The sequence below is a fragment of the Cydia fagiglandana genome, chromosome 26, assembly GCF_963556715.1.
Source record: "Cydia fagiglandana chromosome 26, ilCydFagi1.1, whole genome shotgun sequence".
In the NCBI taxonomy this organism is placed as follows: Eukaryota; Metazoa; Arthropoda; class Insecta; order Lepidoptera; family Tortricidae; genus Cydia; species Cydia fagiglandana.
In genome coordinates, this window is record NC_085957.1 from 8,603,180 (window position 1) to 8,621,561 (window position 18,382).

Genomic DNA, 18,382 nt, shown 5'->3' on the forward strand with positions numbered 1-18,382 from the left:
AAAAAGTGGACTCGTCACATCGCTACGTGACAGTTTGTTATGGTCCGTTTGATTTTTTCTTTTTTAAAATGAAGGTTGTCATAGCTCTTGCATACGGCGCATGTAACTGCAACGATTTTGATAGACGCAGTGCAAGTGTTACTCATAATTTCATAGAAGTTTGACGTTAAAAATAACACTTGCATTGCTTGTGCTATCAAAAACGTTGCAAACTTGACTTGGTCTGACTTCTAGGAATGGAATTTACTTAGAGGATATAACCAACGGAGACGCCATGTCATGTCTATAATTTGCGCGGGAGGGGCACATCAAATGTATAGGTACGTCATGTCAGGTAAACGTCAGTCCATGTGGTTGACATGAGGTTGACCATTGGCCGCCTATTTTTGACAGAGGGGAACGCCTGTTAATGACCACTCCGTTATTATATTAAGCGCTGACGTATAATGCTAATGCCCCCTCAACACTCGTGCGCAAATCGCGGCGCGAATCCGCGAACGCGAGTGTGGAGTCGAATTCACAAATCTGTGAACTCGACTCCACACCCGCGTTCGCGGCTTTGCAAGGAGGATATTTGGCCGAAGGGTATCAAGTTTCGGCGGTTCCGCGGCCGGCTCCCTGACACTCCGGGGTTGCATAATGCATCGCAGCCATAATGTGTTATGTAGTGTTTAGTTTTAAAATATATTTTTTATAATATGTATGCTAGTTTTAAGGTATTTATGTATGGGTCACTACTTGCCTGAAATAAAGATTTTCATTCATTCATTTGCGCCGCGATTCGCGCACGAGTGTTGTGGCGGGCCTAAGACGAAGTTTTAAGGGGTAGTGACGGCAGTTTTAAACCAACAAAGGCTAGTAAGCTAATAACTAACATACGTACTTCTCATTTGTCCCCAGGTCCACACGCGTCTGACCTACCTCCGCCACCTCATAGTGTCTCTCGCGCAGGCGCGCGACATAGAACGCACGCTGCTCGTGTTCTCGCACGATTATTATGACGAAGAAATCAACAGCTTGGTGCGGACCATCGACTTCACTAAAGTAAGTTACATCATCATCATCATCACACGTGTCTGACCTACCTCCGCCACCTTATAGTGTCTCTCGCGCAGGCGCGACATCGAACGCACACTTCTCGTGTTGTCGCACGATTACCATGACGAAGAAATCCACAGCTTGGTGCGGACCATCGACTTCACTAAAGTAAGTTACATCATCATCATCATCACACGTGTCTGACCTACCTCCGCCACCTCATATTGTCTCTCGCGCATGCGCGACATCGAACTCACGCTTCTCGTGTTCTCGCACGATTATTATGACGAAGAAATCAACAGCTTGGTGCGGACCATCGACTTCACTAAAGTAAGTTATTATATCCCTTTAGCACACTTAGATATCATCATCATCACACGTGTCTGACCTACCTCCGCCACCTCATAGTAGTTAGGGAGGCGAGGTAGCTAAATGGCGTAATTCAACGGCGCCGTCGAGACCTATCAAAATCGAAAGATAAAATAATTTCGAAAAGAAAAGCTCGTATGGCAAAAACCATTTTAGCGGTGGGTTTGGCGTGTACGGTTTTTCAAAAATGTTAAAAAAAACAGTTACTTGGGCATTCTCGAGCGCGTCAGATATTCATACTACGTATGCCCCGAGTGCCTCTGATAACAACGGTATACTAATCTGCCGGTTTGCGTGGTGGGGGTAGGCATATAAAGTAGTCAAAAATGCAAAAAAAAAAAATTTACTCGAGTGCGTCAGATTTTCGGAAGGGGTGTTAAGTAGGCCCCAAGGAAGCTTCCTTTAAAAAAACTGACGATTTCGGCGTGACGATAAGTTACGATGAATTTTTGAAAATGCAAAAAAAAAAAGTTTTTTTGAAATACTCGAGCGCGTCAGATTTTCATAGGGGAGGTTTATCTCGGTATCCTGAAAGCATATTTTTTTAATCTGACAAAAATGTTGGTGGGTTCTCTTAATCTGACCGATTTTAATATGATGCTTCAAGTCAAAAAGTTTTAACTTTGGACAAAAATGTAAAGAGACCTTTTTTGTGTAAAATAAAATTACCTTTTTTGTTTATTTAAACTTTTTTTTTGTAAAATGTATCGTTCGCGACTTATATGCCGCAACGCGTTCTTAGGAAGACGAAATGGCTCCTCCACACTTCCGGTCATGCGGAAACCGGCAGATTTTGTATTTTTAGTAAGTTTTAGATTATATTCTACAAAATAAAAAATAAAAAAATCGCGCTCGAGAATGCCGGATTAACGTTTTTTTTTTACAAGTTCGCGACCCTATAACTCGGCGGCGTCAAGGAATTATCGTCAGATTAGTTAAATTTAGTCTTTAAACACTAAAATCAACCCCCAATATCTTAATCTGACGCGCTCGAGTATTTCAGACTATCCATTTTTTTTTACTAATCTGATCGTCTATCCTAGGCACGCGTCACTACATATAGAGCTAAATACTTTACAAGGTTGTTCTATTAGGTCTAAGGTATCTCTCATCTGCGATCATATATAACTAAGGATACCGCCTTTAGGAACATTACCGTTCAAATTCTCGGGCCAAATTAGCACACATACACAATTACGCCTACATTCAAATAAGACGACGCGTTTACAGAGCCTGTAATCAAAGCTGGTAAACGAAATAATAGTCATCTTTATTACACTAATGGTACATAGCTAAGTGCAGATGAAATGCATATAATGTCAATAACTACCAATCAGCGACATTAATCCGCTAATAACCTTCTTGCTGTACGTACTGGCCGCTGAGAGTTCGCGGTTCATATTTGATTAGAATATGACTTGGACAGGGATAGGTTTATGCCATACAGTGAAGAACCAGTCAAATAATTCACGTATAATAATTTAATGCAGATCAAAAGATAACTAGTTAAAATCTTGTTATGACATGACAGACTAACTCAACATAAGTAAATATATCATTGTTGTATAAATGTATTCCGCTATAATAAGTATTTTGTATATTTTATTATCAATCTGCATGGCAGTGCGAAGTCACGTTCAGGTATAGTCTGTCCGTTTTTCTAAGATCAAGTACGCCATAGTAAATGTATGGCGAACTTGATCTTAGAAATAGGACTGGCTATACAGTCTGCAAAATTTACATGGGTACACGAATCGGGTCAAAAATATTTGAACAGGCGGAGTCACAATAAATCCCCACTTTCAGTTCAGAATATTTTATATGTATATAGCCGGTCAAGCAAGTTTGTCAGTAGAAAAGGTGCAAAATTAAAATTTTGTATAGGACCACAGCCGTTCGCGCGCTTACATTTTCTAAATTTGCCGCTCTTATAATATTTTAAACTTTCGCGTTTTGAACACATATTAACTCACATTATACGAAACGAAACTGATTTACGTCGGTAAATCAAGGTAATTGAATATAATTCGCGTTAGACCCGTCTATAATGTGAGTTAATATATGTTTGCCGCTCTTTTCTACTGACGGAAATGGCTAGAGAGAGAACCTACATAAATGTGACAGTAGAGGGTGGATTCAAATGATCAACATTTTCAGAGAATATGTGTATTTGTTAAATTAATTCAGTGAAAGCATGATAGGAAAAATGTATCTACATATAGGAGACCGGGTATGATTATCTCACGGGTTATATCTCATGAATAGAACATATTCTAGATATCTTGCCAGGCATCCACTCAATTTCATGTCTCTCTAATTGGACAGCTTTTTTCCATAGTTCTCTGCGAATAGCATCTTGTGGGAATCTGAATAGAAAGTAATGTAAAATTGACAATACCAAATTTGATTATTAATTTGAAATAACTAGGTAGTTTTTTTATAGCTATATAATAAAAAAGAAAAATACAAATCTGTAAGAAGGAATTTATTACTACATTTATAATTATATAGAAAATACCTAAACCAAACACAAGTTAATAAAATAGTCTACTTCATTTAGCATAACACCATCCCTATTATCCTCGCAATTTAAAAAGTCGTATGTTGTTATGAAACTCGTATGCAGTTGTTACGTTTTAGCTTAGCACGGTAGTATTGAAAACAAATCGTCATGTTTTTTCCAAATTCTACTGAAGTTATCTGTTTACTACAAGTGAAAAGTGATTCCACTGTCCTTGGTATGAACTAAAATAACTTCTGCACCACTTCACGACACATGAATATATTTTTAATTACAAAAAAACGTCGTTTTTATAAATCAATTTAGCCGTTTGTCACTGACTGTCATCTCGGTCGTACTGAGATTGCCAATCGAGCAGTTTGTAAGTACCGCCTATCGCGGGGTAGTTTGCGTTGGGTCATAATTGAGCGGACAGAATACTTCCATGTATAGCATTTCGCTGTCTCTCATATCTTAAACTGCCACGCTCGAGTATTGCCGAAAATTCCCCTATTCGCCTCCCTAACCATAGTGTCTCTCGCGCATGCGCGACATCGAACGCACGCTTCTCGTGTTCTCGCACGATTATTATGACGAAGAAATCAACAGCTTGGTGCGGACCATCGACTTCACTAAAGTAAGTTATTCTATCCCTTTAGCACACTTAGATATCATCATCGTCACACGTGTCTGACCTACCTCCGCCACCTCATATTGTCTCTAGCGCATGCGCGGCATCGAACTCACGCTTCTCGTGTTCTCGCACGATTATTATGACGAAGAAATCAACAGCTTGGTGCGGACCATCGACTTCACTAAAGTAAGTTACATCATCATCATCATCATCACACGTGTCTGACCTACCTCCGCCACCTCATAGTGTCACTCGCGCATGCGCGACATCGAACGCACACTTCTCGTGTTGTCGCACGATTACTATGACGAAGAAATCAACAGCTTGGTGCGGATCATCGACTTCACTAAAGTAAGTTACATCATCATCATCATCACACGTGTCTGACCTACCTCCGCCACCTCATAGTGTCACTCGCGCATGCGCGACATCGAACGCACACTTCTCGTGTTGTCGCACGATTATTATGACGAAGAAATCAACAGCTTGGTGCGGACCATCGACTTCACTAAAGTAAGTTATTCTATCCCTTTAGCACACTTAGATATCATCATCATCACACGTGTCTGACCTACCTCCGCCACCTCATAGTGTCTCTCGCGCAGGCGCGCGACATCGAACGCACGCTGCTCGTGTTCTCGCACGATTATTATGACGAAGAAATCAACAGCTTGGTGCGGACCATCGACTTCACTAAAGTAAGTTACATCATCATCATCATCACACGTGTCTGACCTACCTCCGCCACCTCATAGTGTCTCTCGCGCATGCGCGACATCGAACGCACGCTGCTCGTGTTCTCGCACGATTATTATGACGAAGAAATCAACAGCTTGGTGCGGACCATCGACTTCACTAAAGTAAGTTACATCATCATCATCATCACACGTGTCTGACCTACCTCCGCCACCTCATAGTGTCTCTCGCGCAGGCGCGCGACATGGAACGCATTGTTATATTTTATTGTCTGTGAAAACTTGTCAATAAACAGTTTAAGGCACAGTATGTATAAGTTACTCTATATGGTTTACTAGCTAGCTTAGTATAACACTTTAAACTCTCGCGTTTTGTACACATATTCAATCATATTGTGGAGTCTTTCCGTGACCACAGCTGGTGCAACTCAGCTGAAACGTCGGAATTAAAGGTAAAAACAATGAAATTATATCGCGGTAGACCCGTTTGTGTAATTGAATATAGCTAGCTTAGAGCTGCACTCTGGCGGCAGAACATTGCAGTAATACCCCCTATAGCTGGACCGCTTTGGGATTTTTTTGTTTAACTCTTTAAAACAATGCTATACAGCTGATCATGTGGTCATCATCAGGCCAGGATCTGATCAGAAAATGCTTTTTCAATAAAATAACATTCGTCTTAACTAGATAATTACTGTTGGCCCAATATATGCTTAGTCCTATATTTATCATAATACAAGTGTAAATATGTAATTCCTCATCTCGCTGCTAGAATGTTATGTGTGTAATCTTGTCAGCACTGTAATGATTATTATTATCGTCTGTCTATCAATGTTAGTTTAGTATCTATTATCCTGTTATACCTCAATCCGATGACAATGCCACTTAAATATCCTAGGTTTACAAATCATAGTGGGAATTGTCTCAGGATGTAGGTTGCACCTACTAATGTATAAATCTATGTCCTCTTTTGTATTATATATCTGCCTATGTCTGTTTTTTTCCCCAATAAAGAAAATAAAATAAAATAAATAAAATAAAGTCATTACTACTGTTTTATAAAGTGAGTTCTTTGTGTCGAGTCTATATATTGTACTTTTCCAGGTGATGCAGATTTTCTACCCCTACTCCATCCAGACGCATCCAAATGAGTTTCCAGGGGTGGACCCCAATGATTGCCCGAGAGACGCCAAATTCGAACAGTAAGTCTGCCTCTGTTTAACCCACGTTTAACCCTTTGACCGCCACTCCTGTCATCAAAATGTTTGTAATCTGTTTGTAATCATCAAATTTTTGGCGCCTTATAAAAAAACATACCTATTTTCAAATAGTGAATAGAATAGGAAAACGAAACGAGAAACGGTTTTCCGTTGCCGGGCGACAGACCGTCAACAACTCCTGAAGATGCCTCGCAAAGAGCATATAATCACTTGATGCCTCGTAGAGAGGCGAAACACGTGTCGAGTATTATTCTTTTGGTGGTGGTTTCTTATACTTATTTGTGTATTTATTTTTGCGGTGGGGGGGGGGGGGTGTGTTGCGGTAGGAACATCAATTGCATAAAATACTAAATATAACGGGTTTGCACTGTTTTTTTTTCTAGCACGTTATCTTTTCACGGATTAGCAAAGTAATATTTTGGTTTTAATAGGTACCTATTTTCATTTTCAGAGCAATAAAACTGAAATGCAACAACGCGCTGTACCCAGATCTGCACGGGCACTACAGGGAAGCCAAGTACACTCAGACCAAACACCACTGGTGGTGGAAAGCCAACAGGATCTTCAACCAGCTGCAGTGCACAGCTACCCACACAGGTCAGTCTGTCAGCCATCTGTCAGTCATCTGTGAACCATCTGTCAGCCATCTGTCAGTCATCTGTCAACCATCTGTCAGCCATCTGTCAGTCATCTGTCCACCATCTAACAGTCATCTGTCAACCATCTGTCAGTCAACTGCCAGTCATCTGTCAGTCAACTACACCCAGATCTGCACGGACACTACAGGGAAGCCAAGTACACTCAGACCAAACACCACTGGTGGTGGAAAGCCAACAGGATCTTCAACCAGCTGCAGTGCACAGCTACCCACACAGGTCAGTCTGTCAGCCATCTGTCAGTCATCTGTCAACCATCTGTCAGCCATCTGTCAGTCATCTGTCAACCATCTGTCAGCCATCTGTCAGTCATCTGTCAACCATCTAACAGTCATCTGTCAACCATCTGTCAGTCAACTGCCAGTCATCTGTCAGTCAACTGCCAGTCATCTGTCAGTCAACTGCCAGTCATCTGTCAGTCAACTACACCCAGATCTGCACGGACACTACAGGGAAGCCAAGTACACTCAGACCAAACACCACTGGTGGTGAAAAGGTGGAAAGCCAACAGGAGTGCACAGTTTCTCACACAGACTTTGATTTGTTTGTGATGCTGTTGACTGTATTTTATTGAATAACTTTGGAATGAACTGTCCGCGGTACTTCCGGAGAGATACGAACTCAAACCTTCAAGTTGTTTTGAAAAGATGTGTCCCACCGAGTTTGTTTGTTCATAAGCGCATTGTAATATGCCTACTTGAATAAACTATTGTGTATATATTTTGAACACCTCGCCCGCTTAGCAACTATTGCCGTTGACTGTACAGTTACGGTCAATGAATTTAATTTCCGTGCTACGACCGAAGACGCCTCGCTCGGTTAACAAAATCGTCAATCCATTTTTTTTTTTGACGACCGGTCTGGCCTAGTGGGTAGTGACTGCCTATGAAGCCGATGGTCCCGGGTTCGACTCCTGGCAAGGGCATTTATTTGTATGATGATATAGATATTTGTTCCTGAGTCATAGTTGTTTTCTATGTATTTAAGTATTATATTATATAAGTAGTATATTATATATATCGTTGTCTATAAGTAATAAGTATTAGGCAAAAATTCAATTTTTGGTACAAGCTTTTATCGCTGACTGTACTGTTCTTTCCACAGACAAATAATACTCATCGAGACCATTCTAACAACCCCAAACACAATTAGGTTTCGTTGTTTCATCACAGAGTTCTAATGGCCTCCTCCTGTCTCCATCATCAGATCAGCTCGATGGTACCATAATATGTATTGCATTGTCACTCGACTTATTTTCAGCTTCATTGGAAGTCGGGAAATGGGTCAAATTTAGCTTGCAAGATTTGACCCGTACAAACATAGTTACATATTTACATAGGTACATTGCAAGTTAAATAAAAGCTTGTAAAAAGAGTAAATTGTCGTATAACATTTATTTATTTATTTATTCCAGGTATGGTGGTGTTCCTCGAAGAAGACCACTACGTGGCCGAGGACTTCCTCCACGTGCTGAACCTCATGAGGTCCACGGCCGACAAGACGTGCCCTCAGTGCGAGCTGCTCTCGCTAGGGACCTACCTCAAGACTTATCAGTACCACGCTACAGCTGATAAGGTAAGAATATTAAAAAAAACTTATTAAACATGGAGTCAAACAAACAAATCAAAAATCAAACAAAACAAAAAAAAAATGCAAAGATGCTTGGTCAAGCAAATCTTGTCAGTAGAAAAAGGCGCGAAATTCAAATTTTCTATGGGACGATAACCCTTCGCGCATACATTTTTTGAATTTGCTGACTTTTTCTACTGACAAGATTTGATTGACAACGTAAGTACCGTAGATCTGGGGCGGCAAAGTTAGACCAAGGAAAGTCCGCAACGATTTTGATGGCATACGCAGTGCAAGACTGCAAGTGTTATTTATACGTCACAATTTCATAGAAGTTTGACGTTTAAAATAACACTTGCACTGCGTGTGCTATCAAAATCGTTGCAGACTTATCTTGGTCCAACTCTAGAATTCTAGGCTACCTTAGAATCTTAACAATGTTTTGTAAAACACTCACTAAGAAAAACTAAAAAAAAATTCGACTTTATACGTTTCAAACAGGTTTCATATGGTTCTATTGTGGCCTAGAACTTTATCTGTTATAATTAATAAAAACAAAATATAACAAACACTAAATGATTTTTTGTTTGTTTTGATATAACACTATTAGCTTTTTCTTTAATGTTGACACTCGCTAACTGTGCATAGCACTGAATGTGCTTTGATATTAATTAAAAAAAAAGCTTGCTTGGAACCAAGCATCCGTTCTGCCAAGAAAATTAAAAAAAAAATGTGTTCCGGTAATTTTGAAAATACACTGGGTTTACACTCTCGCGGTCGCCATTTTGCCTCGACACTCGCTCGTATGTGTAAGTGTAAAATGTGGTACGCATGTAGTGCATAATTATTTTCCATCGTATTTTCTCGGAAACGTGCGATCGTGTCTTGCTATTTCAGTCAGTCTCGGTACAAAGAGTAATGAAGTTGACCGAAGTAGCATGACAAATACGAACGTTTCCGAGAAAATACGATGGAAAACAATTATGCACTACATCTGTATTAGAATCTATACCGACGCTGACATCCTTTCATGCCATGTTACAGTTATCATATCGTTTTAAAATGACAGCGTAACTACGATTGTATGGGATTAAGGAACTAATTCTCAATTAAAATACTTGATTCTGATTCTAATTCTAAATTCGTGCGGTCAAGAAATCAATCTTGTCACAATGACAAGTTACGAAATAGTACCGACATTAAATACTTAGAATTAGAACAAGAAGAGTCTGCAAGTGTTATTTATACGTCATAATTTCATAGAAGTTTGACGTTTAAAATAACACTTGCACTGCGTGTGCTATCAAGATCGTTGCAGACTTTTCTTGGTCTAACTCACACTGTACGACAGGCAGAAAAGTACAAGTATGAAAAAATAGTCTATGGATTTCTTGGCATAGCGTTCACGCACTAAACATATACTAATAACTGGAACTAGCCCGAAATTTATTATATAATTATATAAAATTATATAACCAATACTTTTGTTGATGTTTTATTATTAGTATTTGTTGTAACGATTTTGCAAGTAAATGAAATTAACGTATTCATTTTATTATTATACACTGGAATTGCAAATATACAAATGCAATTGTGTTGTTTTTGTTAAAGCACCATTCCAATTCAGTATACATATTCACTAAAAGGAGAAACATATACAACTAAATTAAGTTAAAGCATGAAAAAGGAAATATAAAATACCTAGTTAACTTAATATAACTAGGTATTTTTTATTTCCTTGTTCATTTAAATTAAAAAAATTGGTACACGTTCGTAACTTTTGTTTTAAAAAGTTACGAAAGTGGAATATGACACTTGTCTTGATCGGTGCAATATTTTACTAAAACCTGTATTTACTTAGTTTCTCCTTTAGTGTATTATGTTTATAATTGGCCAAGGAAAAAATTAATTAGTAAATTATAACAAAATTTTGTTTATTTGCCGAAAAGTGTACAAGTTTGAAACAAACAGTTTGAGCAAAAAACGCGCCGAACAGTTACAAAAATGTTCCCTAGTTACGAAGTAGGTTTTTTCTTTGGCAACCCCCACCCTAAAATATGTTTCACACGCAACAGCGAAAGAAGCAGCTGACTCTGTCGTACATCCAGCAAGTGCGGGCAGCTAATGAGGAGCGACGGAGACGGAAGATGGACTCGACGAGCTGGAACTATCAGGTGTACCCGAATTTGTACGGGTACACGCAAAAGGTTAAAGAGCTTGACGCTTAGGAAGCACGGTAGTTTGGGGTTTTGAGCATGTTATACAAAAAAAACCGTATAAAATCAATATTTAACCTTCTAACTTGAAATTAAAATGGGTCTCAAAAATTAAAAATTGTTTATTACATAAGACACACTTTGTTTATAATGTAAAGTGATGGGGCCACCCGGTAAGCAAAAATGCCTGTGTTGAGTTTATGTAAATGAACGCTTACTCGATGGGATTGTTTTTATTTAAGAGGAAACTAATGCTGAATTAACCAAATATTTTGGGGTGAATTTCAGGTGCATGGTAATATCGTTAACCGCATTAAGTAGTGCAACACATTTTAGCCTCAATTTGTAAAGCTGACCTAAATGGCGGCATATGTGTCGCTTAACTTCGTACTGGTAAATCCATTCGACTCTCTCAGCAAATGTCTACCCTATTACCTTTTCTTAATACCAAAATCGCATAATCTGACAGATGGATTTACCCGAGTTTGATGGTAAGCGACTCATAGATGGTCTATTTAGAATGATTTATATTTAAAAGTTTCACACTAGCGTCTCCGGCTGTCCATTAGATATTAAAAAAAATAGATGTTTTATATATCATTATATAACAGTCAAAAGTAAAACATTGCTCAAGACCTCAATTTATTGTAAATAGGAATAGCTGTAGATATAATACGCTTTAACGCCATTATTCATAAACCAAGTAGGCCTCATACGTTCTGTCTCTTTCCAACAAACACAAATGACAGAAAAGTAGTACTTTTAGCTATTTGAGGCTGGTCAGATGTATATGAATATCGGCAAAAGTATATAGCTTAGCATTGTACATAGCATTTGCTACAATTAGACTAGCTATCCATATGGGTAAATTTTACGGAACTGCTTACATTTTATAATTTTTTCACAAAATCAGAAAATATCTAATTGGTTAGTATTTTTATACTTCAACTCTACTTGTATCTCTTTAAAGTCTTGATGCATTACTTGTTGGCATGAAACAAGAATTAGAAAATATTGATTATTTCCTGGACACGCTCTTTTCTTGTTTTTACTTTTACTGATTATTTAGAAACTCATAGCCAACATTAAATTAGTTACTGAATGCCCTGTAATTTTTTAAAGTATAATGTACGTGACGAATAGAAAGATTTCTAACCGAATCGATTACTTACAGTGTAATTTAAACTTAGTGTACAGAATCAGGCGTTACTTTGCGGAAATCCATATTAATTAATAACAAAATATTACTTTGCTAATCCGCGTAAAAGATAACGTGCTAGGCAATCAGTGCTAAGTGTGTTTCTTTTTTAATTATTATAAACTTAGTCTAGTAGCATTTTTTTTTGTAAAATGTGTTTTTGGTGACGGTAAAAAAATATTTGTTGATTATTTTATGAAAATAAGACATTCTGTTGTCATTTTACTAAGATATTATCTTATCAATAGTTTTATTTAAATTGCCTTTGTTTGACGAACCCTTTATGTTTAGGTCAATTTGTTAACATTTATGTTTTCCGAAAATTAAACAGGATCTTGTAAACATAACACAGCAACCACCGTGGTACCGTTTTCCTGAAAATGTATTGTTTTTCGTAGCTTTTTTGGTATTTCTGATCTGGTACTGTATGTCTTTATGATAAAATATGTTATACATTATATCGTCATTATTCTTATCATTTGCCTTAAGCCTTTATAAGCCTTTATATATTTCCCATCTGATTTTGAACTTTATTTCAAAGTGATAGAGTTCAATTTTGCATAATTCCTGACACACTTATGCCTTATAAAGGGTTAAGTAACTTAACATATTCATTGCCATTAAGTGCTACGGGTTACGCCCGTAGCGCGTAGCCGCGTCTTCGCCGTATGGAGCGCGTAATCGCTACGAACAGTGTACCCGACTGTCGGGTTCTTGGCCTTGAATGTGTTAAGTAACTTAACTAACATATTACCATTAAAATACAATTTTCTGTGTGCAAACATTATGTTTCTAATGCTATATAACTAGAGACTAGATTAGCGCTTTAATGTAACGTAATACATAGTTATCACACTTATTCGGATCCATGCGCTGCTCTGGTGTGCGAGCGAGACAGCGCTATGCACGTTTATAGCGACGTCTCGCTCTCACACCTCACACCGTGCGTGTCCAATGTGTAGACCGCCATAGATCTTAATTAAATGAATATTTGCATGTGTAGTCTAAGATAAGCCTGTAATGCTTTCGATGCTAGCACTTCTCATGGTTTTCATTTGCCTGATAATTATTAGTCTAAAGTTATTATTAAGTCTTCTTTAATTATAAATTACTAATCAAAGTTGTGCATGTTTTTAATTATTACTAACAAAAATAAAGTAGCCTTTTAAATCTGAAGGGTTGGTAAAAGTATTTGGTAAAAAAAAACCATTTGTATTCTAATTTCGAAACTAGTTACGAAATTTAGTCCCTGTTTCGTAACTCGATTATTATTAAGTATATCTATTTAAGGTAAAACTTTTGTTTTGTACGTGTAGGTGTCTGGACATATTACTACCTTTAAGGATGACGCATGCTAGGGGGTCATCCATTAATTACATCACACGTTTAGGGACCCCCAGATTGTGATGGATAGTGGTTAGGGTGGTTCAAAAAACATTTTATTTTCCGACGGGGCACCCCCTTATTTTGTTATCTTATTATGCTGATAAAATACACCAAGTTTCGTAATTTTATCTCAATTACAAGGGGGTGTTCAACCAATTTGAAAATTTTATTTGTTGTATGTAAACCAAAAAATACAAGTATTTATTATTCAGAATTTTATTTAAGTATCTGTTTTCACATTATTTGCACATGTGATTTATAGGTTTTTAAGTAGAAAATCATTTTTATTTCTATTTTTTATAATTTTTCTAAAGTAAGATTTTTAGAATTTCACCTAAAAAAAATAGAAATAAAAATGGTTTTTCACCAAATAACTTTTTAATAACACTTTCAAATAATGTGAAAACTACTACTTACATAAAACTCAAAAAATGATAATAACTTGATTTTTTTTTCATACAACTTTGAAAAATTTCAAAGTGTTTGAGCACCCCCTTGTAGTTGAGATAAGATTACAAAACTTGGCATATTTAGTCAACAGAACAAGTTTAACAAAATGAGAGGGTGCCGCTTCTTCTAGCTAGAGTTTGAATTTTTCCCATACAAACGTGAACCACCATAATAGTGGTAGTGGCGCCCCCTACGCAGAGTTTCCCGTAATATTCCCTATTGGTGACGTTTTCAGGTGGAGATCACCCCCTGGCATTCCAGCATCCACAACATGGGTATGGTCTTCAACAGGACCGTGTGGAATTCCATCATGTCTCTGCAGGTAGCTATACTTAGAGCACAGAATAAATAATACTACTGGCTACAGAACACTCGCTCTCTAACAAAACAAGTCTGTCACGATCAGCACAGATATGGCCGCTAGGTGGCGACAGCGCCACGCGCGGCTTATGGCTTTCCCCAAAATTGGGGTGGAACGGATGTACTTTTAGCTACGAAATCGCGGAGTGAGCCACTAGAGTTAGACCAAGAAAAGTCTGCAGCGATTTTGATAGCCCACGCAGTGCAAGTGTTATTTACACGCCATAATTTCATAGAAGATTGACATTTACAATGACACTTGCACTGCGTGGGCTATAAAATCGCTGGAGACTTTTCTCGCTGACTCTATCCACAACTTGGAGATATTTGGATTTGATTTGTTTTGAGTTTGTTTAATGTTTTACAGGTAGTATTTTCCTCGCGTTGGTGTGATGAAATTATTTTTTCATCACACTTGCTTGGACAAGATCTTATTTCATGCACTGAAGGGTAGAGGCCGATATTGTTCCCGCGGGATTTATGGATTGTGAAAAAAAAAGCTGTAACTCCCTAGGGAGTTTCTTCCTCCCTATAGTTTTCTTTTTATTCCCTCTGGCCTGCGGCTGTCGGGATTTATAAACCTCGTTTACATAATCTCGCTTACCCCCCTCGTTGCACAACGCACTATGGGGCTATGGGCCCGATTCGGATTTTGAAATAGACATCTATTAGATATCTTTTAGACATCACCAAGATACGATAACGATATGTTTAGATCTAACCTGTCAAATTTGACATTTGCGCGATTCTGGAGATACTCTTGAACGATTCCCACAGGATATGACTTAGAGATCCAATTCACATCTAATAGATATCTTACTCTATTTCTAACGTTAAATACTTGATATCTAAACTATAACGTAGTACGTGTCGTCTCTTGTGAATATCTTGAAGTTCGAATACGGCAGTATATCCACTATCTTACTGAATAATTCCGTATTTCAGGATCAGTTCTGCGAATACGACGACTACAACTGGGACTACTCGCTGCTTCATCTCTCTCAGAACAGAAAGGGACGGGCGAAGTTCAAGGTCATGATGTGTAAGGGCCCGAGGGTGTTCCATATTGGGGAGTGGTGAGTTACTTGAACCTTCTAAAAGTACTATCGTACATTTCTAGATGGCGCTAGCTGCTCACGTTAACACATAGAGGTTCTATAACATAGAGATGACACGGGGGTGAGGGGAGGGGGGGAGATGCACTTATGGAGATTTCAGTAGGAGTAGCAGAGATAGCGGTATTATTGCTTGTCCTTGTCACAGTGTCACTTTTTGTTTGTTCCCCACCAAAAATTTAGTATGGTTTATGGTGGGCAACAAATAACCCGACCGAATTACGTAGATTGTTTTTGGTATATTGTCAGGAATGTTAAAACGTGTTTTTAATATTGTCGCTTTGCGTATATTTTGTCCCTCACGGAGGCACGCGTATAGCTCATCTATGTAATACTAGTAGTGTAGTAAATAAAGGTAGTGGACCCCGCAGTAATTCCTCAGCCAGAAAAAACTTTACAGTATGATAAAGAATCAATAAATAAAAAGTATTGTATAAATATCCAAAGAATAATAGTAATAGTATTTAAGTAAATACCTAAAGTCATAAATCGTTAATAATTTACGGAAAAATGCTCCGTTCAAACTTTCGTCTCCACCGGAAATATTCATGTAACGTATTGCAACAATATATGACATAACAATAAAAAAAATCATAGCAGAAATACCAATAATTTATTTGGTAAAAAAAATTTCGGACGGAGGAATTACTCGGTTAAATAAATAAACAGATTTGTATGTTTACGTATAAATACATACCTAACTTAGGAGTGTTTTTAGGGTTCCGTACCTCAAAACGAAAAAAAAGAACCCTTATAGGATCACTCGTGCGTCTGTCTGTCTGTTTGTCACAGCCTATTTTCTCGGAAACTACTGCACGAATTAAGTTGAAATTTGGTACACATATGTAAATTAGTAACCCAAAGATGGACATATTTTTTGTATAATTTAAAAATACATAGGTTCGAAGTTTTTTAAGAAAATACAAATAGCCAAAAAATGACCATTCCCCCTGTATCTCCAAAACTACTGGGTCTAAAATTTTGAAAAAAATACACAAAATAGTTCTTTACCTATAGATGACAGGAAAACCTGTTAGAAATGTGCAGTCAAGCGTCAGTCGGAATTATGTACGGAACCCTAGAAACGCGAGTCGGACTCGCACTTGGCCGGTTTTTTTTTTGATATTTATAATGTTAGTTTCGGCTCATACTATACAATAACCAAGCAAAATTTCATCGACTGAGGAATTAATGCATGGGTCTCCATACAACAACTTGCTTCGTTTACTACATGCGTTAACAAGTTGGCGGGCGACGCCATTTTGATTCTGTAAGAAGGATAAGGTTTAAATATAAAGAAATCTTACAGATGTAGTGCATAATTATTTTCCATCGTATTTTCACGGAGACGTACGAACGTGTCTTGTTATTTCAGTCAGTCTCGGTACAAAAAGTGCTGAGGTTGGCTGAAGTAGCATGACAAATATGAACGTTTACGAGAAAATATGAAGAGAAACAATTATGTACATCTCTACACATGTTTAAAAATTACCCTATTACTAAGACTTCGGTGTCCGTCCGTCCGTCCGTCCGTCCGTCCGTCTGTCCGTCCGTCCGTCCGTCTGTCATCAGGCTGTATCTCACGAACCGTGATAGCTAGACAGTTGAAATTTTCACAGATGATGTATTTCTGTTGCCGCTATAACAACAAATACTAAAAACAGAATAAAAAATAAAGATTTAAATGGGGCTCCCATACAACAAACGTGATTTTTGACCAAAGTTAAGCAACGTCGGGAGGGGTCAGTACTTGGATGGGTGACCGTTTTTTTTGCTTTTTTTTGTTTTTGTTTTTTTTCATTATGCTACGGAACCCTTCGTGCGCGAGTCCGACTCGCACTTGCCCGGTTTTTATTATAGTTGGTCAAGCAAATCCTGTCAGTAGAAAAAGGCGCGAAATTAATTTGATGGTGTAATTTAAGTGATTGAATTGTGAATTTACTAGTGACTTTTGTTTACATAGTTAACAAGTTCCATAGTATGACACTTTACAAGTACATGCGTCACACACCAATTTTGGTGTCTAGCAGTAGTAGTTGCCGCCCTAACTACGGAACGGACGCCTGCTCGCGCTTGCGACATCTAGCAGTCATATCTCTCGTAATATGTAAACGCGTTTTGTTAGAGAGTGGACCCTCTATACCTAATACTATTATTTATTCTGTGACCATGGTTAAAACGTGATGGGGAACTGGAGTAACGTATTTTTTCGTATCCCCAGCGGCCTCCACCACAAGAAGTCCAACTGCAACGCCAACCTGGTCATCAGCAAGGTCCAGAAACTCCTCCAAACCACGAAGCACCTTCTGTACCCTAAGAGGTTGACGGCCTCCATCAACCCTGGAGGCGCCAAGCACAACAAAAAGTTGGTGAAAGGAAACGGGGGGTGGGGAGATCGAAGGTAAGTCAAATAAACTGTCACTATAGTCTGTATCTTTAGGTATTTAAATAAAAGTTAACAAAATCTACCCTCAAATGACTTCTTACGCCATTTGAGGGTAGATGAAAACATTACACGATCAAATAATGTAGGTTAAAGTCAGGCCGTTCATTGACAGATCCAGGCGGTTTTGTGAGTACATCACTAAGCTAGCTAGTAAACCATAGAGTAACATATACATACTGTGCTTTAAACTGTTTTTTTGAAAAGTTTTCACAAATAATAATGTATGACATTGATGCATCAAGGCGGCTTGTTAACAAGGACCTACCGGGAAACGCGAAAATCGTCATTTAGTTATCTGACTCTTTATAGCTCGAATGTGCAAGAGCGATAGAGAGGTTAGATAACGATATTTCGATTTTCTTGTTTCGCGGCTGACCCCCAAATTGTGATGGATAGTGGTAGTGGCGCCACCTACGCAGAGTTTTGCGTAATATTCCCGTGGAGTTATTATTATTATTATGCGCGTGCGTCAGAGTTAGGAACAGGCGAGTCAATGTACTAAATTCCTTGTGCTAAGCGTCCTTCCTTTA

The 18,382-nt window shown here is 38.2% G+C and overlaps 1 protein-coding gene across 1 annotated transcript in view; it reads left to right on the top strand.

Moving 5' to 3' along the window:
- Positions 1 to 18,382, top strand: part of LOC134677481 (alpha-1,6-mannosyl-glycoprotein 2-beta-N-acetylglucosaminyltransferase) — an 81,342-nt gene that overhangs the window by 57,619 nt on the left and 5,341 nt on the right. Inside the window, exons 5-12 of the mRNA XM_063535963.1 lie at positions 901 to 1,044; positions 6,341 to 6,438; positions 6,908 to 7,053; positions 8,527 to 8,687; positions 10,757 to 10,888; positions 14,167 to 14,253; positions 15,237 to 15,367; positions 17,628 to 17,807. Of these exons, the coding sequence (XP_063392033.1) occupies positions 901 to 1,044; positions 6,341 to 6,438; positions 6,908 to 7,053; positions 8,527 to 8,687; positions 10,757 to 10,888; positions 14,167 to 14,253; positions 15,237 to 15,367; positions 17,628 to 17,807 (1,079 nt within the window). The remainder of the gene's footprint in view (positions 1 to 900; positions 1,045 to 6,340; positions 6,439 to 6,907; positions 7,054 to 8,526; positions 8,688 to 10,756; positions 10,889 to 14,166; positions 14,254 to 15,236; positions 15,368 to 17,627; positions 17,808 to 18,382) is intronic.